Raw genomic sequence first — 24241 nt, forward strand, 5'->3', positions numbered from 1 at the left:
AAATGAGAAGGAAGAGTAGAGTTCTCCATGCATTTCTGATTAGGATCATCCCTCGGTCCATTTTCCCCCTCTGCTAAGCTTCATTGTTGACAAAATGTTTCTACTTCAACCCTTTTTCTTCTTTTTTCTGATATTTTTGAATCAAGTCCAGTCGAAAGATGAACCATTATTTGTCAAGAGTAAGTACAGTACCGAATAAGGCCGTTTTCAGTTGAAATTGTCCAACTTTCAAAGGGTGTCATAGTAATTCTGATTGTCACACTCAGTAGATTATGTATAAACCATACAGAACAAACGTAGAGCTCCATTTTTGTAGTTGACAACTTTTTTGTACGGGCACTCCCTAGAGAGTTATAGCGATTTTAAGACTAACCGCACTATTTTGCACTGAAATTGGTCGATTAGAGATAAAAATTACTTTGACGATACGTAACTTGCTAGAGAATGTCCGTACAAAAAATTGTCAGCAATTTTGTGGTACCGTAATCAGTTATCAGTGATACCGTAACACCCTCTGGTCATTTTCAGCTGAAAGCTGCCAAGTGTTCGTATCTTTTTGCCCCGTACTACTGTATCCCCCATCCACATCCATACCTCCCAATTTTTTAAACTTCAGACAACGAAGACATCTGTCTTGAAGACGTTGACCCGGGACCGTGTCAATACTACCAGGTGCAATGGTTTTGGGATCAGATGGCCGAGGAATGCAAAGAATTTCATTATGGTGGATGTATGGGGACTAAGAATCGGTTCTCCTCGAAGCAACAATGTGTGAAGCAGTGCAAGTATAAGATGTTTAATCCGGTGGCTGTGCCAGGTAAAGAATGTGGTTGTTTGAGGAATGGAGACTATCGATTTTCTGTTTTTTATATTGTATTTGTGTACAGTACGCTATTCAACTCGTTTTTTTCTAAATAGTTGTCAATGAAATTTCAAGACCGAGACCTTTTTGGATATTTGTATCGAGATATGTGCCCGTACCGAAAATGAGGAATGTTTGAAGTTGGATATCTCAAAAACAAGCACCGCTATCAAAAACTTGTAAACTATAAAAATGGAGTTCAAAACTAGACCTTCATTTTTGTAGTTGACAACTTTTTGATAGCTTTGTTAGATATTGAGATATGCGCCTTTAAAGATAAGCACCAAGGGGAGACGCAGAGAAACGAGAGCGCTTGACTTTTCTGCGTCTCTTCTCCTCCGTTAGCTACTACCTCCCATCTTCAAAGGCGCGTATCCCAAAAGCGTGAACAATTATCAAAACGTAGTCAACTACAAAAATGAAGGTCTATATTCAATATACAGACCATCGACTAAACTAATAAACCAAGTAAAATTTTCAGATCTCTGCCTCCTGGACGCCGACCAAGGTCACTGTGGAGACGAGCGTAACGGTCACTGGTGGTACTTTTTTAATCAGGAATCCGGGGAATGCGAGAAGTTTTTCTATTATGGATGCGGAGGGAATGATAACAAGTTCTATAGTTTGCACATGTGTCGGAAAGTTTGTGCGGAACGGTTGTCGCCACAGATTGGTGGGTTTTGGGAGGCCGTATTGGCGCCAGATAATATTGATTTTATATTCTTTGTGTAGATTGAAAGTAGACCTTTATTTTTGTAGTTGAAAACTTTTTGATAGTTTTTTTGGCTTTTCAGATATGCGCCTTTAAAGTTGAGGGAGAGGAAGAGAGATAGAGAGACGGAGACGCAGGGAAGCTAGACTGTTTTGGTTCTCAAAACAAAAAGAAAAAGTGAAAATTCACCCTACCTAACCCTTAGAACATGAAAATTCAGTTCAAAAATCAACATTTTAAGAAAATAATGTCCAACTTTGAAGGAGTGTCCTGTGGCCATATGTAAACTGACAATAACAATTTTAATATAGTTGTATAGATCAAATCTAGGGCTACATTTTTGTAGTTTAAATTATTTGATAGCTCATCACGCTACAGAGATATAGACTTATATGTATTATCGAAATAAAAAAGTTCCGACATTTTTTCCTCGTCGGTGTTTGCGGACTCAAGCCAAAATTATCAAATTTTGGCTTGAGTCCGCAAACACCGAGGGGGAAAAAATGTCGGAACTTTTTTGTTGCGACAATACTTGATTAGGAAGAGGCTGAGAAACGCAGAGAAGCGCGCGCGTCTCGTTTCTCTGCGTCTCCCCCCTCTCACCGCCAGAGGCCTATCTTTAAAGGCGCATATCTCAAAAGCGTGAATAGCTATCAAAAAGTTGTCAACTGCAAAAATGAAGCTCATGACTTTTTCTACCCATCCATCATAAAAAATTTTAAAATTACACAATTTGGAACTCTTCCAGCCTGCGACCAATGCGACCTTCGTACCTCCTTCTGCAAATCTCACTCGAAATTCAACTACACTTGTGAATGTCGAAGTGGATATGAGAAGAATCAATATGGAGAGTGTCTAGGTAACTACAGTAACCCCATTCCTCAATTTCAGAGATTTTCAGACATCGACGAGTGTCGTGGCTACAAAGCGGTGTGCGATAAAAACGCGTGGTGTGTCAACGAGATCGGCTCTTATAAATGTGAATGTATGGCGTCTTATCGGGGCGACGGGAAACATTGTACCTACGTGGGACTGGGTAGATCATCGATCGATTGTAAGGATTGCTCTATTCATGCCACTTGTATGAACGGGGTGTGCCAGTGTAAGCAAGGATACGAGGGCGATGGATTCAATTGTACAGGTAAGCCGATATATGGTTAGAAAGCTGGAGTCGTGAGGATTCTGAATCTGTTTTCAAAATTTTTGTAGCATCAAAATTAACCGAGCTACAACACGTTTTGTCAGGGGCATGTCTACTTGATCTATTACTGTAAAACTTTGAAGCTATGTATCTCAGTCGGATTTGACATCATGAAACTTTTGAATACAGATTCAGAATCCCCACGACGCCAGCTGTCAGTTTCATGTAAAAATACAATCATAAATCCATGGAATTCTGAACTGTTTGCAAATTTCGCTGAGTTACGCGGTTTTCAGTCTGAAGCTGTGTATCTCCGTCAATTTAGATCCTACAAAAGTTTTAAAAGCGAGTTCAGAATCCTCACGTCTTCAGCTTTCTAATTTTCTATTATTCAGACGTGAACGAATGCCTTCGCCGCCCGGAAATGTGCGACAAAAACGCGGAATGCATCAACCGAGACGGAAGTTTCATTTGCACTTGTCTCGCCGGTTACGCAGGCAACGGCTATAACTGTACCGTCTCAAAAAGTAGGTTTAAGATCTGAAAACTTTGGATTCTCAAAAAACAGTTGGTAAATTCAGATTCCTGTCTGGATAAGTTCGATCACGACTATAAGGACACGTGTAGCAATGAAAATTGGCGGCCACACTTTTATTTCAATCATCAGACAAGAATGTGAGTGGCCTATAAAATAGGCTATAAAATTAGGGTCGATGCACCATATAATACCGATCGATGCACCATATAGTACCGATCGATGCACCATATAGTACCGGTCGGTACACCATACCGGTTGATGCACCATATAGTACCGGTCGATGCACCATACCGGTCGATGCACCATACCGGTCGATGAACCATATAGTACCGGTCAATGCACTATATAGTACCGGTCGGTGCACCATACCGGTCGATGAACCATATAGTACTGGTCGATGCACCATATGACACAGGTCGATGCACCATATAGTACTGGTCGATGCACCAAATATGTAGAACGGGTCGATGCGCCATATAGTAGCGCCATATAATAACGTTCAATGCCCCATATAGTACCGGTCGATGCACCATATACCCTTGTTTTCCAGGTGCGAACAATTCTGGTACGACGGCTGTCGTGGCCGTTCCCGTAACATCTTCTCCGAATACGACACGTGTACATCAATGTGTGAGGAGACGAATGTGCTCACCAGAGCAGGTGACGTTCTCACCAGATCCGCTTTCTCATCCGCTTTTCAAACACTTTTTCAAAAACTTTTTTTCTTTGTTTTTCACGGCTTTTTCATCTGAAAATGAATCGTAAAGCGGTCGGCTCGGATTAGCGTCACTTTTTGACGCCGCTGGGAACCCCACGTCTTCCGGTGCCCTCTAGAATAATTGCTATTCGCCGCATTCACCCTCAGTAGTGCACCACCACCACCTTCATAGCACCCAGTTGACGTCTTCGACCATTTCCGGTGCGGTCATTGTGTTGGTCACGTCGTTCCGCATGAAAGGAGACCACTTGATGTTTGTAAGCATTTTCTGATTTCTCTATTCTTAGGTCTAAAGTTTTAAAACAATGTGAATTTGGTTTTTTGTGTATGTAGTTGGGGAAAATCAAAAGTCATGGGATTCTTGAGATCCGAAAATCCTTCGATCAAGATTTTTTCTTTAAAACAGTTGAAAATTCCAGATTTTCAAGTTTTCATTGAAAAAATTGGTCAATTTCAAAAATGTCAAACTGCTAAATTTCATATTTTTTGTGTAGATCAAACCTCCATTTTTGTAGTTGACAGCTTTTTTGCACAAATCCCCCTTGTCACTGTTTTCACGTTCATGTTCCCATACTTCTACTTCAAGAGCTTATCCTAGGCTCTGGAAAAGTCCTTTTTTATTTTCAAATTTACATTCCTGTGTAGATCAAATATAGATCTTCATTTTTGCTGTTGACAACTTTTTGATAACTATTCACGCTTTTTAGATATGAGCGGTGGAAGTTAGGCACCTGTAGGGAGAGACGCAGAGAAACGAGGGTGTCGGCTTCTCTGCGTCTCTATCATTCCAGGTGCCTAACTTTGACGGAGCGTATCTCGGGAGCGTAAATAGCAATCAAAAACTTGTCAACTACAAAAATGGAGCCCTATTCTTGATTTCTATTTTTGCAATTGACTCCTTTTTGATAACTACTCACGCTTTTGAGATATGCGCATTCAAAGACAAGCACCTGTAAAGAGAGACTCAGAGAAGCAGACACCCTCGTTTCTTTGCGTCTCCTCTCTCTCTCTCATTTCAGGGGCCTAACTTCCACCGCTCATATCTCGGAAGCGCGAATAGCTATTAAAAAGTTGTCAACTACAAAAATGAACACCTATATTTGATCTATACAGCCAATATTAATTTGGGCTAGTTGGACTAAATTTGGAGCAGTTACAAGCTCTCAAATTTGACCTAATTTTCAACTTTTTTGAAATTGACTGAAATTGAAATTGTCTTCAACAAGCCATAAGCAAAGTGTGATATTCCAAATTTTCTGATTTTTGCTTGTTTTTCAACAAAAGTAACTCATTTTGAATAGAAAAAACCAAATTGTTTCAATTTTTTTTTGTTATTTTAGAAACCACCTTGAAACTCAAATTTAGCCTGTAAAAACTTGATGTCCTCCCAATAACTAACGCTCTCTGATCTCTGCTCTCTCGACCCAAAAATGCATTAAACCCAACAAAAAATGTGTCAAAAAATAGAAAACTTTAAACTTTTTTTCGTCTCCAATCCAATTGACTATGATGAGGGCGAGGGTGGTGCTTCTCTCCCCACCCAAGTCACTCAAACAGATATAATTCGATTTTTGATTTCATGTCAAGATAGTGGAAGAGAAAATATGGAAGAGTATGAGAGAGGAGGGGGGAAGGAAGCTTATAAACGGGCGTACCACCACCATCTCAAGGGCTTCTTCTTTTTCTTTGAGTTTTTGGTCCCCGCGGAGCCCCCCCCCCCGATGAGCCCGCTGAGAAGACGGAAGACGTCGTCAGAAGAGGAGAAGAGATATTTCGTGTCAACTCTCGGTTTCCTCCTCAGATTCCTTCTTTTTTTTGTGGTCCCCTCATCCCCCCTTCCGAATGGAACCACCACAGAGAAACACAAACACAACGCATTCCTTTAAAAAGTTTTTTTTTCGCGGGAGAGGCGGCGGTTTTGATCAATTTTTTTGATGGGAGAAGTCGTCGTGGTCCCCTTTTGTTTATTTTTGAGTTCTCTATTTTTGAGATTAGGAAATTTAGATTAGGAAAAGTAAAAAATACCATTTTTGAATTTAAAAAATTTTCCGAACTTTTGACTCTCTTCTGTGAAAATTGACTTTTTTGTTAGTATTTTCTGGTGAAATTTAGCAATTTAGACTGAAAATTCCCATTTGTGCTCTAAAAATCGCTCTAAAAACGCGTTTTTTTATGAAAAATTAGGCATTTTTGACATGTCAGAACTACCTCAAAAATTGATTAAAATTCACATTTTATTTTTTCACCATTTTTTTCAAATCTAGTTCTACATTTTTGTAGTTGACAATTTTTTGATAGCTATTCACGTTTTCGAGATAAGCGTCTTTGAAGTTGGGTACCTACAAGTTGAGTTCCTACAACGAGACGCAGAGAAGCAAGAGTGTCTGCTTCTCTGCACTCTCTCACTCTCTCACTCCCGACAAGCTATCTTAGAAAGCGCATATCTTGAAAGCTTGAAGAGCTATCAAAAAGTTGTCAACTACAAAAATGGAGGCTTAGATTTGAAAAATATGATTTAAAAATAAAAATTGAAATTTAGTGAATTTTTGAGGTAGTTTTGACATGTCAAAGATGACTAATTTTTTCGTGAAAAAAACTTATTTTAACCACAAAATGGGAATTTCCAGTGTAAAAACATCAAATTTACTGAAAAATACCAACCGATTTTCACAGAAGAGAGCCAAAAATTCAGATTTTTTTAATTAAAAAAAAATCCTTCTGTTCCCAAGACCTATTAACTCCACACAGTTCTTACAACTGCGCTTTACCAAAATGCCTTTAAAAAATGTCTCTATTTCTCTGAGTCTCTCAATTTCGAACTCAATTTTTTTCGGTTTCGGTAGAGCGCGGTTGTAAGAAACGTGCCGTGCTAATAGATACCAACTATTTTGAAGTCCTCGTGGATAAGTTGATCCAGTTTTTTCTTCCTATTCCAAACATTTTCCATTCTCCAAAAAAGGAAAACTGGAACAAATTTTATCCATTCCACTCCCCAATTTCCAACTTTCCCCCTATATAATTATAGAATCTTTTGCCCCTTTGTCCCTATAATTTCCGGACCCCATTTCCCAATCCCATTTTGCCTTCTGATTCTCTTTTTTTGCCTTTTTCACTTTTACATTTTCACCATACCACTACTACTCCAGAAAGTGTTGTTGTTGTGCACCACATATCATCGAATTCGCAAGATGCGATGATTCCACGCGGACACCACATCATCTCACATAATCACGACTACGACGTCATTATTACACAAAAACGACGGAGGTCCAGAAGACTTAACGACAGAAGATGTTCACTAGACTTCAGGATATCTCTGATTGTCTTCACACAACTTGTTTTATTGATTGATTGTCGTTCAGAGGTCTGCTGGGACAAGTTTGATATGAACTACAGGAATCAGTGCTTGAATGGTAAGTGTTTTGAAATTTGGCAGATTCTTAAGACGTGAGAATTCTGAATCTTTTCACTATATTTATAAATATACGCACAATCAGACCAGGACTACCAATGCAGCCGCGCTCTATTGACAAGAATGGTACATTTTTTGCGTCACGATAAATATTCGAACTTATGGACATACTATACCGGCTATATAAACTCTAATGCTCACCATGACGCAAAAAATTTACCATTCTTGTCAATAGAGCGCGGCTGCGTTGGTAGTCCTGGCCATATCGGGATTCTGCAAAAATGAACCGAGATACTCCACGAGCTGTATCTCGGCTCATTTCGCTCCTAGAAAATTTTTGAAAACAGATTCAGAGTCCTCAGGACGTCAGCTTTCTGGTAATACTAAATTGACACACCTTAAAATTATTTAACAAAATCCAGAGGCCGTGCAAGTGCGCTCCACTGAAATTTCACTGTTACTCCTAAAATTACTGCGTTTATAACAAGTCCTTCAAAAGTATCAGTGCCAAGAAATTTTGAAACTGGAACGTTTTAAAACGGGATATTTAAAAACCAAGAAAATCTAAAATCACTAGGAAAACAACACAACTGAAAATTCTGTTTAAAAAAATTATTACGAAATTCTTCATCGAAAAAATTTTTTTCCACTAAATTGAAAACCTGTAGTTTCCAACTTAATGTAATTTTTAAATATCTTCACCAAAATGTTTTTTACTTGTTAATAGAGCGCATTTGCATCTAGGTAGTCTATCTCAAGAAACCTTAACTTTGACACTATATAACTTTGTCTGAAATTGTGTTACATTATTGAAATTACATTTGTTGTGTAGATAAAAAATAGAGCTTCATTTTCGTAACAGACAGTTTTTTGATAGCAATTCACGCTTTTGAGATATGCGCCTTTAAAGTTTTGACAGAGACGCAGAGAAGCTAGAGTGTCTGGCTTCTCTGCGTCTCTCCCACTCGGGCGCCTGTCTTCGAAGACGTATATCTAGAAAGCATGAATAGCTATCAAAAAGCTTTCAACTACAAAAATGAAGCTCTAGACTTGCTAAACATTTTTGTAGTTGACAACATTTTGATAGCACTGCAGGGTTTTGAGATATGCGCCTTTAAAGTTTTGACAGAGACGCAGAGAAGTTAGAGTGTCTGGGTTCTCTGCGCACTCCCCTCCTCTAAAATTTTATAAATGTTTCCAAAATCCCAATAACCCAGGTCAATGGCAACAACGCTACTATTTCGACCACGCCTCGCTGACATGCCGTCAATTCTGGTTCGACGGATGCCGTTCGGATTCCAGGAACATCTTTGACGACCAACTGACATGTCAATGGCTATGTGAATCTCAACCAATGTACAAGTCGAGTGAGTTGGCTTTTGATGGGCCCCCCTATAAATAAAAATGTGACACCCACCCTCGCTTTTATGTACATTTTTTCAAAACAACAACAAAAAAGACGCAAAAAAAAAAGAGAAAAAAGAAAAAGACACGAACATTCTCTGTCTCTGAATGATGAACAGTCACTTCCTCTTTTCTTTTTCTTTTTCTTATTTTTTCCTCTTTTTTCTCGAACAATGAAACAAAACACATTCATTTCAGGATCGTGCCTTGAAGATTTCGATGAAGGGCTCAAGAAAGAGTGCAATGGTGGAAGATGGCGACAACAGTACTACTTTGATAAGGGTTCCAAGGTTTGACACTGTCCAATTTTGTTGGGAAATGTGAAGCTGTTTTGAAAAATATATGGTTGAGTAGATTGTAAATAGGGCTATATTTTTGTAGTTGGAAGTTTTTTGATAGCGGTGTTGGGTTTTGAGTTACGCGCCTTTAAAGGTTACCTGCTAAGGAAGAGACGCAGAGAAGCTAGGGTGTCTAACCGTCTGCGTCTCTCTCCCCCAATCTTCAAAGGTGCATATCTCAAAAGCGTGAACAGCTATCAAAAAGTTGTCAATTGCAAAAATGTAGCTCTAGATTGGAGCTACATTTTTGTAGTTGGAAGTTTTTTGATAGCGTTTTTATGTTCTGAGTTACACGCCTTCAAAGATGTGCGTCGAGTGAGAGAGCGCAGAGAAGCCAGGGTGTCTAACCCTCTGAGTCTCTCTCCCCCAAATTTCAAAGGTGCATATCTCAAAAGCGTGAACAGCTAGCAAAAAACTTTCAACTACAAAAATGAAGGTCTAGATTGGAGCTAAATTTTTCTAGTTGGTACTTTTTCGATAGCGGTGCTAGCTTTTGAGTTACGCGTGTTTAAAAACTACCTACTAACAAGGAGGAGACGCAGAGAAGCTAAGGTATCTAGTCGTCTGCGTCTCTCTCCTCCAATCTTCAAAGGCGCAATCTCTCAAAAGCGAAAATAGCTATCAAAAAGTTGTAAACTACAAAAATGAAGCTCTATTTTTGATATTCACAACCAATATAAAATTGAAACTTTCTTAACGCTTAAAATTTCAGAAATGCTTCCCATTCTGGTACGACGGCTGTAAGGGAGAAAACGAGAACATATTCCAAGACGAGCTGACTTGCCTCCACACTTGTGAGAATCCTGCCAAGAAAGATCGTAGGTTTTAATTTTTGAGGTAAAATAAATGGAATTTTTCCAGCAAAAAAGCCATGGCACAATAATGACAAATTCAAGATGAAGGAGATAATTGGTGATATTTATAGTGAGTTTTTTTCTCTCAAGATTTATCCATATGTTTCAATTTTATATTGGCTGTGTAGATCAAACGTAGATCTTCATTTTTGTAGTTCACAACTTTTTGATAGCTCTTCACGTTCTTGAGATGTGAGGCTTCAAAGACAGTCACTTGTAAGAAGAGACGCAGAGAAGCAAACATCCTCGTTTCTCTGCGTCTCCTCCTTAAGGTCTTTAAAGACGTGTATCTCAACAGCGTGAGTAGCTATCAAAAAAATTCCAACTACAAAAATGTAGAGCTAAATTTGATCTACAGATCTATTTCAATTTTGGAGCATTTTTACCAAAAAAAGAGCCGAGAATTAAAGCTAATTTACCACAACTTCAGAACCCAACGTAACCGACACATGTCTTGCCAAGAACCCCTGTAAACACAATGGAACCTGTATTTTTGTTTGGAAAAAGGACACTCATTACTGCAAGTGTCAACCCGGCTACCATGGTAACAACTGTGAGAAGATAGTTGGTATGTGACTCCTACCTCTAGTGTAGATCAAACTTATTTTCTTTTTTGAAGATTTCGACCCCTGCGCAGAGAAGCCGTGTTTAAACGGTGCCACGTGTCAGTTGAAGTATAACGATGACGATGTGGATGAGAAGCCGACGTACGAGTGTTTCTGTGCCGCCGGGTTTGGAGGACCAAAGTGTGATGAGAGTGAGTTTCAGCGCTTAGGGGACCATCCTATATATTGGGGCTTATATAATGGGACATATATAATGAGACATATATAATGGGACTTATATAATGGGACATATATAATGGGACCTATATAATGGGACCTATATAATGGGACTTATATAACAATCTTATAGGACCATGTGAAACCAATCCATGCCTCAACAATGGTACGTGCCGTACTACCAAAGGGTACAGTACCTACTTTTGCGAGTGCGCCACCGGATTTGGCGGGAAGAATTGTGATGTTTGTAAGTTTTTTAAAAATCAAGGGTACCCACACCAATACAATTTATTTTCAGCCATCGGCAACACGCCACCCGAGGAGAAATTCGGACGAAATGTTGAGCAGATTTCAAGTGGAAAAGAAGAGTGGATCGCCCAAATGAGACAGCGGTTGAAGGAGACTGGAGGAGGGATCGGTGGAGCGTCGGGGACTGGATTGAAGACTCAGGCTGGAAATGGAACTACCGGAAGTGGAAGTGGTGGTGGAGGGTCATCTGGAGAGAAGTCCGGGGAGAAAAAGTCGGGGAAGAATAAGAAGAGTAAGGCGACACAGGTGGCAGATGAGCCCTATAAAGGTGAGTGTTTTCTTGTTGTTGAGCAAGGCTGGATCTCTATTTTTGTTGTTGACAACTTTTTGATAACTCTACAGAATAATGAGATATGAGCGTTTAAGAGACAATGTCAGTATTTCTCGAACTGCCCATAGAACACATCGGCCAAACGCGATTAGCCCATTTGGTTTTTTGATATTATGGGTCCATATGATGACCTTATGAAAAAACCGTACAGCTTTTTAGGCTCCGCCCCCTTTGACATATAGAAAAAAATCGGGGGAGTGAAAAAATTAATTTTTTCCCTTCAACTGATATCTGAAAAAAAAATTCAGAAATGAGTTTTAGGCATGTTTTTGAACATTTTTTGTGTTGACAATTTTTGAAAAATCTTTTGGCATCAATCAGAAAAAAAGGATTTTTGAAAAAAATGAACAGTTTTTTGCATACCCCCAACATTTTTTTCATTAGGTTAAAAAAGTTTTTTATTGCAGTTTGATTGTCTTTAGACCGTCCAACTTTGTGCCGATTTTTATCCCAAAATTCCGCGACCTTTTTTTTCTATAAGCAAAAATGTGTGTTTTTTCACGAAATTTTCACGTACCCCCCTCCATGGTGAAAAAAGTGAAAGTCTCAAAATTTCAAGAAACTTTGTATATGAGTTCACCTAACAATAATTGATATGTTCACAAAGTATAAAAACATATAATGTTTTTTTTCTAAAGTTATGAGACCTCAAAAACGCAATATCACTATTTTCAGATGGATCTGTAAAAATCAGATATTTTTCAAACTTTCATCAATTTATTTGTTGGAATATTATTTGATTTTGCATTTTTCATAAGTTTTCATCAATTTTCTGAGAAAGAAAATTACCAGTCACGTTTTTCTCTGCTTGGTGATTTTTGAACTTTTTGATATTTCTGTATCCTATCAATGTGGAGATGCCTGGAGTGCCAAAGTCTAAATACACTTTAAAAAAAGTTCAGAACTAAAATATACTAGTGACAAAAATAAAAATATAGTCTAAAAACATCAGAAAACTACGTTGCAAAACAAGGAAGCATAATGACATTGCAACACTTTTTCACATTAATCACCGACTGTAAACTATTGAATTGTATGCTTATATCATTGCTATGTAATTTTTAATAGTAATGTCATTTTGCAATAATGTGGAGTCTTGAATTTAAACCATTTCACTGCCCAGAAAAAGTTCCCGTAGAAAGGATACAGAAATATCAAAAAGTTCAAAAATCACCAAGCAGAGAAAAACGTGACTGGTAATTTTCTTTCTCAGAAAATTGATGAAAACTTATGAAAAATGCAAAATCAAATAATATTCCAACAAATAAATTGATGAAAGTTTGAAAAATATCTGATTTTTACAGATCCATCTGAAAATAGTGATATTGCGTTTTTGAGGTCTCATAACTTTAGAAAAAAAACATTATATGTTTTTATACTTTGTGAACATATCAATTATTGTTAGGTGAACTCATATACAAAGTTTCTTGAAATTTTGAGACTTTCACTTTTTTCACCATGGAGGGGGGTACGTGAAAATTTCGTGAAAAAACACACATTTTTGCTTATAGAAAAAAAAGGTCGCGGAATTTTGGGATAAAAATCGGCACAAAGTTGGACGGTCTAAAGACAATCAAACTGCAATAAAAAACTTTTTTAACCTAATGAAAAAAATGTTGGGGGTATGCAAAAAACTGTTCATTTTTTCTAAAAATCCTTTTTTTCTGATTGATGCCAAAAGATTTTTCAAAAATTGTCAACACAAAAAATGTTCAAAAACATGCCTAAAACTCATTTCTGAACTTTTTTTTCAGATATCAGTTGAAGGGAAAAAATTAATTTTTTCACTCCCCCGATTTTTTTCTATATGTCAAAGGGGGCGGAGCCTAAAAAACTGTACGGTTTTTTCATAAGGTCATCATATGGACCCATAATATCAAAAAACCAAATGGGCTAATCGCGTTTGGCCGATGTGTTCTATGGGCTGTTGGCTTTTGATTGATCACTAGAGAAAGTGTCTCTTAAACCCGAAATTGCAGTAGTAGAGAGGAGAGACGCAGAGAAACGAGACATACTGTTTTCTCTGCGTCTCGATTCCTCTCTTTGTTAGGTGTCAGTTGTAAAAAACAAGTTTCTGAAAACCCTGGAGAGCTATCAAAACGTTGTTCACTAGAATATTGATATGATACGGAGAGACGCAGAGAAGCAGGCACTGCGTGATATCAAAAAATTGTCAACTACAAAAATGTTTAGCAAGTCTAGAGCTTCATTTTTGTAGTTGACCACTTTCTGATAGCTATTTACGCTCCCGAGATACGCTCCGTCGAAGAAAAGCCCCTGGAATGACAGGGAGGAGAGACGCAGAGAAACGAGGGAGTCTGCTTCTCTGCGTCTCTTCCTACAGGTGGTTTGTTTTTGAAGGCCTGTATCTCAAAAGCTATGAAAGGTATCAAAAAATTGTCAACTACAAAAATGTTCAGCAAGTCTAGAGCTTCAATTTTATAGTTGACCACTTTTTGATGGCTCTGCCCACTTTTGAGATATGCGCCTTTAAAAGTTGCTACCTGAATTGTCACGGCACCTTTTTTGTTGCTCTTTTGCATATACCCAGATTCCCCAAAAACTATCACTTTTTCTCCAAATTCTTCTCCCTTAACCCAAATTTTAAGACCCCGCCACCCGAAAACGCGAACGCGAGGAACGTGAAAAAAAGGAGGCTGAAATTCAAGCAGCCGAAGAAGAGGAGAAACAAAGGAAGGAATATGAAGAGGAGCTTCAACGTAAAAAAGCAGAAGAGATGGAGTTAGAAGCCAAAAAAGCTCTAGAAACGGCTAATTCTGGAATTGGAATCCATCTGATTCCCCTAACCGTAAAAATAATTCTAGCAATAGTTTTGTTGAGAGAAATCTAAATTTATTTGCTATTTTTTTGCTAAAGAAATGTTATTTTTTAATAAGCACTTAGGCTTTGTAGTTGCACCAAATTTTTTCTTCTTATTTTTTGTCCCTCTAAAATTTTGTCCTGCCCATCAATTTTGTACTATCAAATTGTGATACGTGTAAATCCCAACATATTTGGATTGTCTTTTTTCAAGAATTTCACACTCTAGCTTCTCACATGCACTATTTTTTCTGTTTTTTTTCTAATAAAGATACATATTTTGCAAAACCATGGACTATGTAATTTCCTACTGTTTGAAAGGGGGTGGAGCTACAGTACCCCTCAAGAGGTTATCAAATTTGACAGTGTATTTTGGTGTCACCTGATTGTTCAACGAATTTTATTTTAAATGGGTTAGTCAAAGCAAAAGTAGCACATCATTTTTGTAGTTGACCATTTTTTTGTAGGGACACTACCCTGAAAGTCATAGGCTGTCAAAGTGAAAAGCCTCAAAATTTCGCTAATATGCACTTTGATCACCTGTAACTTCCAAGGTAGTATCCCTACAGAAAAAATGGTCAATTACAAAAATTATGTGCTATTTTTGTTCTGTCTAATCCATATAAAATAAAATTTGCCAGGCAATCAGGTGACACCGAAATGCATTATCAAAGCTGGTCAATTTCCATCGAAAAACTAATCAAAAACAGTTTTAACTGAAAATTTACTTGGTGAATTTGATTGAGCGTGTAAAAGCGGTTCTAATGATACTAAAATCATATCAATATGCAAAATTTGAGCCAAGTTATAAAAGTTTGAAATATTCGTTGAATTAAAGGTCGCACACTCGCGCTCTGTTGGACAAAGAGTTGAGTAAAATTACAGAATTTTTATTATAGGATATTATACAGAACTTTTAATTTTCGTTAGATTGATATTAAAACGAGCTCAAATATGACGCACACCCGCTTTGAATCGCGCTCTGTTGCACAAAGCGTAAAGTCAATTTTCAAAATTTTAAAACTGTGCTTTTTTTGGTTGTCCGATTGGTATTAAAATTATATTTCTAGGACAATTTTGAGCCAAGTTATGCGCCTTTAAAGTTCAGATATTCTTAAACGACATATAGGACGCACACTCATATTAAATCGCGATCTGTGGGACAAAGCGTTGAGTAAAATTTCCAAATATCGGAGTATTATATTGAATTTTTCATTCTCGTTAGATTGATATCAAAACGAGATTTCCTGGGCAATATTGAGCCAAGTAATTACCGTTTAAAGTACAGAGCTCTGAATTCCGACAGTCTTATTTATATGTACAAAAATATGTTTTATTTTAAATTCAGATAAAAGGAGATCTCGGAAAACCAGTGTTTTTAAAAACGGGGATGGATCAAAAAATAAACCCGATGGGTACATATAAATTAAAGATGAACAGCTCAAAATTATCCACTAGCCGCCGGCGCAATCGTCGACGTCGTCTGATTAAACACAGCCATCGCCGCCATATACGGCGGATTCTGTACCATATCGTCCTTGAATCGGAATAGCAACAAGGAGTAGGTCACAATAACCGAAATAAGCTGGAAAAATAAATGTTTTCTTTATTTTCACTCAAGAAGCGTATAATTTGGTTACCGTAAAGAAAGTGGTGCGTTCCAGTGGAAACGCTCTCCACACCGTCATTCCCCACATAAATTGAGTGGTCATTTTGTGGACGAAGCAGGAGATTTGAAAGCGGTCAAGATCGGCGTTGGCGTCGGGGACGATACGGAGCACGGCGTTGACGATTTGGCGGGTCTTAAATTTGTTTTGTGGAAAATGGCTCGATAGATTTGTAGTTGATAATGTGACAAACATTTTCGTGCAAGAATTTTAGTAAAATCTTGGAAATGAAGAAAGTTATAAACATTTGAAAATAATCTATAGACCGGGGTACGGTAGTTTTCGTGGTGGGACCCAACTTGCTTCAAATTATTCCATAATTTGAACTCAGCTTGTTAAGACCGTCCAGAAAAGTATAATCAAGCCAAGGTTTGAAAATTTTGAAAACTTGGGTCTCGCCACGATTTCCCTGGGTTACTGTAGTGCCTTACCGTCTCATTAGTCATCATCCCTGTCGAACAAATAATCAGAATATGAAGAACCGCCATAATCACTTGATACGCCGCCCAACAAATCGACACATGCACAGTGATATTCAATTTTTCTCGGATTTTTTGATTGTGGACTTGTTCCGGGGTGATTGGCACTAGTAACCTGGAATCCTGATTTATAATTTATAATTTTTGAGTTAACTTACGTAGAAGTAGGTTCCGACAAGAAATAAATAGTGAGGCACAATACCAGAAGACTCCATGCCAGGGAAAATAGGAGTAGCGGGTTGAAGACATCGCCAACTGCTTCTTGTACATTTGTGATTCTCGTGAATTGCTCATAATAAAATTTCAGACTAAAATGTCGTTTTTTATGCTCCCGATTCATAGATTTAATCAAGGTTCTGCAGTAGAATCGAACCAACACGTTGTACAAGTGGTAGTAAAGCAGAGGAATGATATTCCACAAGCTCAACACGGGCACCAATATAAAACTGCTATCCGTAAGGATGTGCTCTCCAAAGACTTGTTCCGTGCCAACGAATTCCACTATTTTGAGGATGAGGGCTGAGGAGAAGACGATGAGCAGAGTGAAGAAGAATACAAATTTGTAGATTCGAAGCGGTGGGGAGACGCCGAACGCACTTCTGAAGCACACATCCACCATGTCGATTGTCTGGAAGTTAATTTTATTAGATTTTGTATTTGACTATGCAAAATTTAGCAACTGTATCATGACACGAATCCGGCGCAAACTGTCCTGGAATGCCTGCGGCGCTAGAATCGTCTGGAGCGCCTTCGGCGCAAATCTGTTCTGGAATGCCTGCGGCGCTAGAATCGTCTGGGGCGCCTTAGGCGTAAAAGAGGAATTGGCAAATTGATAATTGGTAAAATTTTCCTGAGCAAATAAATGATTTTACTCGAAACAGAACCTTTTTCCGCAAAAATTGAAAAAAAAACGAAACTTTGTTAGCTTGTAACTCTTGTTTAAAAACAACCAACTATAATGCAGTTTTGTTTTTCTGGTAGATCAAGTCTAGACCTCCATTTTTGTAGTAAACTGTTTTTTGATAGCTCTTATAGCTTTTGAGATACGGGTCTTCAATCAGAGCAAGCACGTGCCAAGGAGGAGAGATGCAGAGAACTATTACAAAAATGAAGATCTAGACTTGCTTAACATTTTTGTAATTGGCAATTTTTTGATAGCACCGCAGAGCTTTGAGATATGCGCCTTTGAACTCTGTCAGAAAGCGAGTACCGTGGAAGAGAGAAGCAGAGAAGCTAGAGTGTCCGCTTTCTCTGCGTCTCTTCTATCCTTATATATACCTTCAACAATCTCTGATGTGACTTGAACTTAATCGCCGATAGTACAATCACAAACACATTGATGACCGGCTTCGTCGCTGTTATCATAGATGACACTGTTCCCGTATGCATTAGCCCGAATTTGTGCTGAAAATTTTTAAAAAATCTTTTCAAAGGGCCTCCTCAAACTAGTTTAACAAACCTTATACAACATAAGAACCCGAAAATTCATCTTGATCAAAAACGAGTTGAGGAGCACCGCCAGGGCGATATAGTTGAGGTACAGTACCCATTTCTGAAAAGGTGGGATTGTAGATCAAATGTTTTGAGGGCGGAGCTTCTTACCAGAATCCACTTATGACTCCTTTTTCTTCGTGGCGTACGGTCGGTGGACGTCGGGAAGATAGCGAGGAGTCGGAAGAGGAAAAGTATGGATCGAAGGGAGTTGGACACACAGTGGACGCCTCTGGAAATTTAAAAATCGGAAAATGGAAAAATCTGTGAAGTCGGGGGCGCCGTGGACTCCCTCGGTGCCAGGGGTGCTACCGTATTCCAGTTGTTCTTTAGTTTTTCCCAATTTCCCATTTCCCATTTCTCACTGCCACCAATTATCTTTTTAATTACCTCCTCCCTATATTCGAAGAAGAAGATGAATTTAATTGCTCGGTGCGATGCTCGGCGCCATTGATCAACGCATTCTCCACATCGCTGCTACTCTCCAGATCTTCCATATCCGCTTTATGCGCTTGTTGGTTGTTAGTATGGTGATGATGGCTTAGATCAATGTGGAGGGGACTACCGGTGGAGAATGAGGGCATCTGGAGAACACGGGAGGGTAAGAAAGGGAATGGAAGAAAAAAAAAGTGAAAATCAAAGGAAATCGGAGGTCAGAACAGAAAGTCAGGCGTGGTTACTGTAGTCGGTAACTCTAGTGCCGTCTAAAATGCTTATCTATTACAGTTTTGGGTGCCTGCGGCGCTAGAATCGTCTGGCGCGCCTTCGGCGCATAACTGTCCTGGAATGCCTGCGGCGCTAGAATGCTTATCTATGACAGTTTGGGTGCCTGCGGCGCTAGAATCATTATATAAAATCGGATGGGGCGCCTTCGGCGCGAAACTATCCTAGAATGCCTGCGGCGCTAGAATCGGCTGGGGCGCCTGCGGCGCTAGAATGCTTATCTATGACAATGTTGAGTGGCTGAAGTTAAGACGTTGTGTAATAGAATAACAACAAAAATTAAATCTAAAACCTAAAAAAAAGTACACAATTTTCAGTGAAAAAGTTCAATTTTTGAGACTCTTTAACTCTATCACATCTTACTTTATTCCCTCCAATTTTACATTTGTTGTGTAGATCAAAACTAGCTCTACATTTTTGTAGTTGACAACTTTTTGATAGCTATTCACCCTATGGAGATACATGCCTTCAAAGTTTAGTACCTGAGAGAGGGGAGCTAGAGACGCAGAGAAGCGAGAGTGTCTGACTTCTCTGCGTCTCCCTTTACCCTCTCGTTCTCAGCAAGGTAACTTTAAAGGCGCATATCTCAAAAGCGTGAAGAGCTATCAAAAAGTTTTCAACTACAAAAATGTAGATCTAGATTTGAAAAATATGTTTTAAAAATAAAATGCAAAATCTAGTCAATTTTTCAGATAGTTTTGGCATGTCAAAGATCACTAATTTTTCATGAAAAAAAAACGCGTTTACCGCGAAAATAGTAGCTTTCAGTGTAAAAACTTCAATTTTACTGAAAAATTCCAACAAAAAAGCCGATTTTCACAGAAGAAAGCCAAAAATTCGGCAAATTGTTCAAATTATGTTTGATCTACACAAAAAGTGACCCGGGAAAGTGTCTTACCACTCAAAAGTGCATACCAAATGAACTTATATTTAAGCCCCGCCCCTTTTCAGACTAGCACATAACCCATAGGAGTAAAAACCATAGGAAAGTTAAACAAAACTCAAAATTTATTGCTTCCTTTCTTTGAAATGTCAGAATTTATGAAGTATAATAAAAAAGAAAAAAGAAGAAGGAAAAGACAAATAGAGAATGTAAGGAGAGGGTTCTGGAATTCCCCAATTTTATAGGGGTGCTACAATTTTTTTCTAGAATTTCAGATTTTCAGACAAAGACTGGAAAAGGTAAATACAATTTCAAGGAGCCGTCTAGACTACTTAGAAATCTCCAAAAATTTCAGATTTTCAGATTTTCAGACAAAGATTCAGGCAACCGGGGTTCTGGAATTCACCAATTTTATAAAGGGTGCTAAAATCTAGAATTTCAGATTTTCAGCCAAAGATCGTGACAGATTCTGGAAACATTTCCTCTAAGAGATGGGCCAACTAACATATCCGGTGTATGTGACTCTTCATTACGGAGCCCATGAGCACAAATGAAATGAGCCGCAAGCCTAGGCGCGCGCGCGGAGAGCACAAATTAAAAAGGCGACAAAAAAAGAGGGGAGATGAGTTTTCTATCTTTTAGGAAGGCGGAAAACAATGAAAACCTGGAAGGGAGGGGAGAAGTTTAATGAAATGAAGAGAAAAAGAATGTCACATGAGGCTAGGATAAGGGACAAAGTGCATTTGGAACATGGCTTCTAGTTCAGCGAGAATGTGTTTTTTTTTGTTGAAAAAACTTTTATGTTTTTTAGTTCGGATTGATTTAAAATTTATAGAGTTTATAATAGAAGACCATGAGTTTGAAATACATAATAAAGTTGTCTGTTCTTCCATTATTTCTAGAAATCTAAAATTCTTGGAATCAGTTTTTTTTTCAGATCGAAGTTAAAGACGTGACGATTCTGAATCCGTTGTCAAATTTTTGCTAGGGCCCCAATAGGCGGAGATATAACAGGTTGAACCCTGTATTTCCGCTCAATGGGGTCCTAACAAAAATCTAAGAACGGATTCAGAATCCTGATGACGTGAGGATTCTGAATCTGTTTTTAGATTTTTGCTAGGACACATATGAGCGGAGATACAGAGTTTCTAGCCAATGCGACCTCAAACCTTAGTATGAAAATTGGTCCCCTTTGCTCCCAGAAAAGTAATAAAAACGGATTCAGAATCCTCGTGACGTCTTCAATAATTTTCATAGTCAAACCTTTTCTAAAAGTCTGAATTTTTAGAAATTCCGTGGAATTCAGAAAAAAAATTTTGTGAGCAGATTCAAATCTAATTGTTCACCCTCTTCGTGTCAAGACTTTAATTTTCGGATTAGTGCTCTCAAAATCTAAATTTAGCTTTCTGGCGCACCTCAGACGCGTTTCTTTTAACTTCATGAGTGTAGCCTTGGTATCAGCTGTTCGTTGGCTGGGGCACCTTGGGCGCGTCTTGGTAGATTCATAGAAAATGTAATATGCTTCAAAATCGAACAAAGAAAAAGAGAAAACGGCTATTGTTTGAATTTTTTGTTTGAAATTTGACCAGAAATTGTCAAAAATCACTATTTTTGAAAATTGCTCATTCTGAACGGAAATTTTAAAATATCGGCCACAAAATGTCAAAAATGTCAAAAAATTGAAATTGATGCTTTTGAGAGCCCGTGACGACGCTGTCTTTTGGTATAATTGCTCCAAATTTACATTGGTTGTGTAGATCAAATCTAGGGCTACATTTTTGTAGTTGACAACATTTTGATAGCTATAAAGGCTTTTGAGATATGCGCCTTTAAAGTTACCTTGCTGAGCTTTAAAGAGGGGCGGTGGGGAGAGACGCAGAAAAGTCAGACACTCTCTTTTCTCTGCGTTTCTCTCGCCTCTCCTCTAACTTTGACCGCTCATATCTCCAAAACGTGAATAGCTATCGAAAAACTTCCAACTACAAAAATGTAGCTCTATTTTTGATCTACACAGTTTTTATAAATTTGAAACGTTTTGAATTGAACCTGGCACAGCGACGGACTCTCAATGTGTAGCTATTTGTTTTGATGTTTTCTTGACATATGTACTGAAAATTCATAGTTATTTTGTGGTTTTTTCGGCACAATACGTGTAAAAAACCAGAAAGAGAGCAAAAAACAAAAACATTCCGTGTCTTCCGGAAGGTGTGTCCCAGGGGGTGAGACCTCAGTTTTTTTCAGAGCGAAATGGTTTTTAACATTTAGAAATATCAAATATTAACATGAATCGGAAACATTAGGCGCCAGCAAAATGTGAAGGCGTAAGTAACACATCTCAAATTAGGACTCACTTCACACGATGTACTCGAATTTTCTGGAAAAGTGAGAGTGTGTCCTAACGAGTCGACTCTTCTCACTCACCGTCTCTTTGAGCCGCCCGAGTTTGAGCCGCTCGAGTTGGGCGGCTCAAAGAAACAGAGAAATGACTAAAATATCAGATTTCCATATGCGCGACTCGTCCAGGAGGCTATCGGTGTCAGGAATCAAGGTCAAGACTTCAAAAAGTTGGGAGATTTGGAAAAAGATGGAAAAAAAGGATGATGACCTCGTGAACATGGGGGAATTCTTTTTTTTCTGGAAAACATAACAAAAAAGAGAAAAAAAGAAGAAATGGGGGAAGGTGGAGGTCACGCCCACTTTTTTGGCAATATTGCCACAAATCGGAACTTTTCAAGGGAAAAAGTGAAATATCAGATTTTTCAAAGTTTGGAATAGCTTTTATGGTAAAATTAGCACTTAACACAGTTGTTTAGAGTCAAGAGACCTTTTTGAGCTGATTGTGTGTCAAAATTGCAAAAGTGGACGGAGCCTAACCTGTTAGTAATCCGTTTTTCCAAAAAAAACGACGAAATTCAACACAAATATAGCCATTTTAAGGGGCTTTTTGCAACTAAAAAAGGCCAAAATCGTCTTCTAAACAGTAATCCGTTCAAATTTCTAGAAAATAGGGATTTTAGATTCCAAACCACCCAGAAAATCCAAAAAAATTAAAAAAAAATCTTCCAACTTTGACCTTATGCCTCCGGTGTCACATGATGCGTCATGAGTCCATGTTTATATTGGTTGTGTAGCAGAAACCCTGATCTATGTTTTTATAGTTGAAACTTTTTTGATAGCTATGCGCGTTTTCGAGATATGCGCCTTCTAAGATGAGCACTTGGAAGAGAGAAAGAGGGGTAGACGCAGAGAAGCAGACACTCTCGCTTCTCTGCGTCTCGTTGTAGGTACTCAACTTTAAAGGCGCGTATCTCGAGAACGTGAACAGCTATCAAAAAATAGTCAACTACAAAAATGGAGATCAAGGTTTAATCTACACATTCAATTTAAAATTTTTTGAAAATGAGTTATTTTTGACACCAGGGCGGGGTCTCGAAGTTTGCGATTTTAAGTCATAAATCATTAGGTATAAAAGCGCGGTTTAAATCAATTTTTCAGTAGTTTTTCGTTTCAAAAAGTGTGGAAATGAGCAATTGACCTCCCAAAAAAAAGTGAACACAAATTCCACCAAACCCCACGAAACAAAATGAGCTTAGCTAATTGCCTTCAGGCGTAAATTCATTTCCTTGGAAAATTTCCTTCTTTTCGTTTCGTTTTTTTTCAACTCGTAAATAAACAAAAAGAAATGGTCGAACGCGAGAGAGCGACACCCAACATAAACAATTAATTGGGTGTCCAAAGGCAAAAAATGGAAGGAATAGGGAATGTGAGGGGGATCAAAGAGAATACAAAGAACCGAAACCCCAAAAAAAAAAGAATCCGAAAATCTTATTTGCAGGGGGAAAGACGTATTAGCATGTGTGTTGTAGTATAATACCAAGATAGGAATCCTGATTTAGATGCAATATTTTAAGGTTTTCCGACCTGAGGTATCATATGGTGCATCGACCGGTACCATGTGGTGCATCGACCGGTACTACATAAATGATGCATCGACCGGTACTATTTGGTGCATCGATTGGTAGCACATGGTGCATCGATCGATACTATATGGTGCATCGACCGGTACTATATGGTGCATCGAATTGTACTATATGGTACATGGACCGGTACTATATGGTGCATCGAACGGTACTAAATGGTTCATCGACTTCTGATCCGATATGGTGCATCGGCTCATGGTGATGTCACACCGAAACCCTTTTTTTCTCATCTCCCCCAAATTTCCACCCCTTAAGTGTTTTCCTCTCCAAAATTTCCATTTTTTTTGAAAAAAAAAATTCTAAAATCAAATTTCCTCCTTTTCCAGCTGTCACACTGAATGATTTCATGTTTCATTCCTTTTTTCAGAAAATCTAGGATAAAATTAAAAAATTCAAGAAATAAGGAAGGTGAAATCATTCAGGAAATGTATGGCTACAAATGGATGAATGTGTTTCAAGCAGCTGTAAAGGGGAAATGGGGTTAATTTAGAATCCAGGAGGAAAAGACGGACAAGGAAATAGAAAATCAGTGGCGGATTGACAAAGTGCAAATGGATAACAAGGTAATTAAAGCAAAGAAGGGAATAGTGGGAACAATTTCAGACACACCTAAAGTTGGGATTTGAGCACAAAACAAAGATTGGGTAAACCTGAGCCTAAGGACCCTCAGAACCTATGTACCGGCTGGCGTGTCTTTGGCGCAAAACTGTCCTAGATTGCCTGCGGCGCTAGAATGCCTATCTATAACAGTTTTGAGTGCCTGCGGCGCTAGAATCGTTACATGGAATCGTCTGGGG

At 38.4% G+C, this 24241-nt stretch overlaps 2 protein-coding genes across 2 annotated transcripts; one reads left to right on the forward strand and one right to left on the reverse strand.

Moving 5' to 3' along the window:
• Positions 1-94: 94 nt before the first annotated feature.
• GCK72_016913 (uncharacterized protein) lies at positions 95-16890 on the forward strand (the record flags this gene model as incomplete). The annotated part of the gene is made up of 19 exons (XM_053731769.1): positions 95-179; positions 617-817; positions 1344-1535; positions 2323-2433; positions 2476-2715; positions 3111-3242; positions 3297-3390; positions 3804-3913; positions 7334-7384; positions 8601-8750; positions 8986-9077; positions 9838-9943; positions 9987-10049; positions 10410-10547; positions 10599-10736; positions 10895-11008; positions 11060-11338; positions 14011-14210; positions 16675-16890. The coding sequence occupies 19 exons, from the start codon at positions 95-97 to the stop codon at positions 16888-16890; spliced, it is 2712 nt and encodes a 903-aa protein (XP_053580682.1).
• GCK72_016914 (uncharacterized protein) lies at positions 15669-18442 on the reverse strand (the record flags this gene model as incomplete). Its single annotated transcript, XM_053731770.1, has 8 exons — positions 15669-15806; positions 15862-16023; positions 16320-16482; positions 16526-16995; positions 17646-17771; positions 17827-17919; positions 17970-18090; positions 18249-18442. The coding sequence occupies 8 exons, from the start codon at positions 18440-18442 to the stop codon at positions 15669-15671; spliced, it is 1467 nt and encodes a 488-aa protein (XP_053580683.1).
• Between the last annotated feature and the right edge of the window lie 5799 nt (positions 18443-24241).

Source organism: Caenorhabditis remanei, chromosome V (genome assembly GCF_010183535.1).
Source record: "Caenorhabditis remanei strain PX506 chromosome V, whole genome shotgun sequence".
Lineage (NCBI taxonomy): Eukaryota > Metazoa > Nematoda > Chromadorea > Rhabditida > Rhabditidae > Caenorhabditis > Caenorhabditis remanei.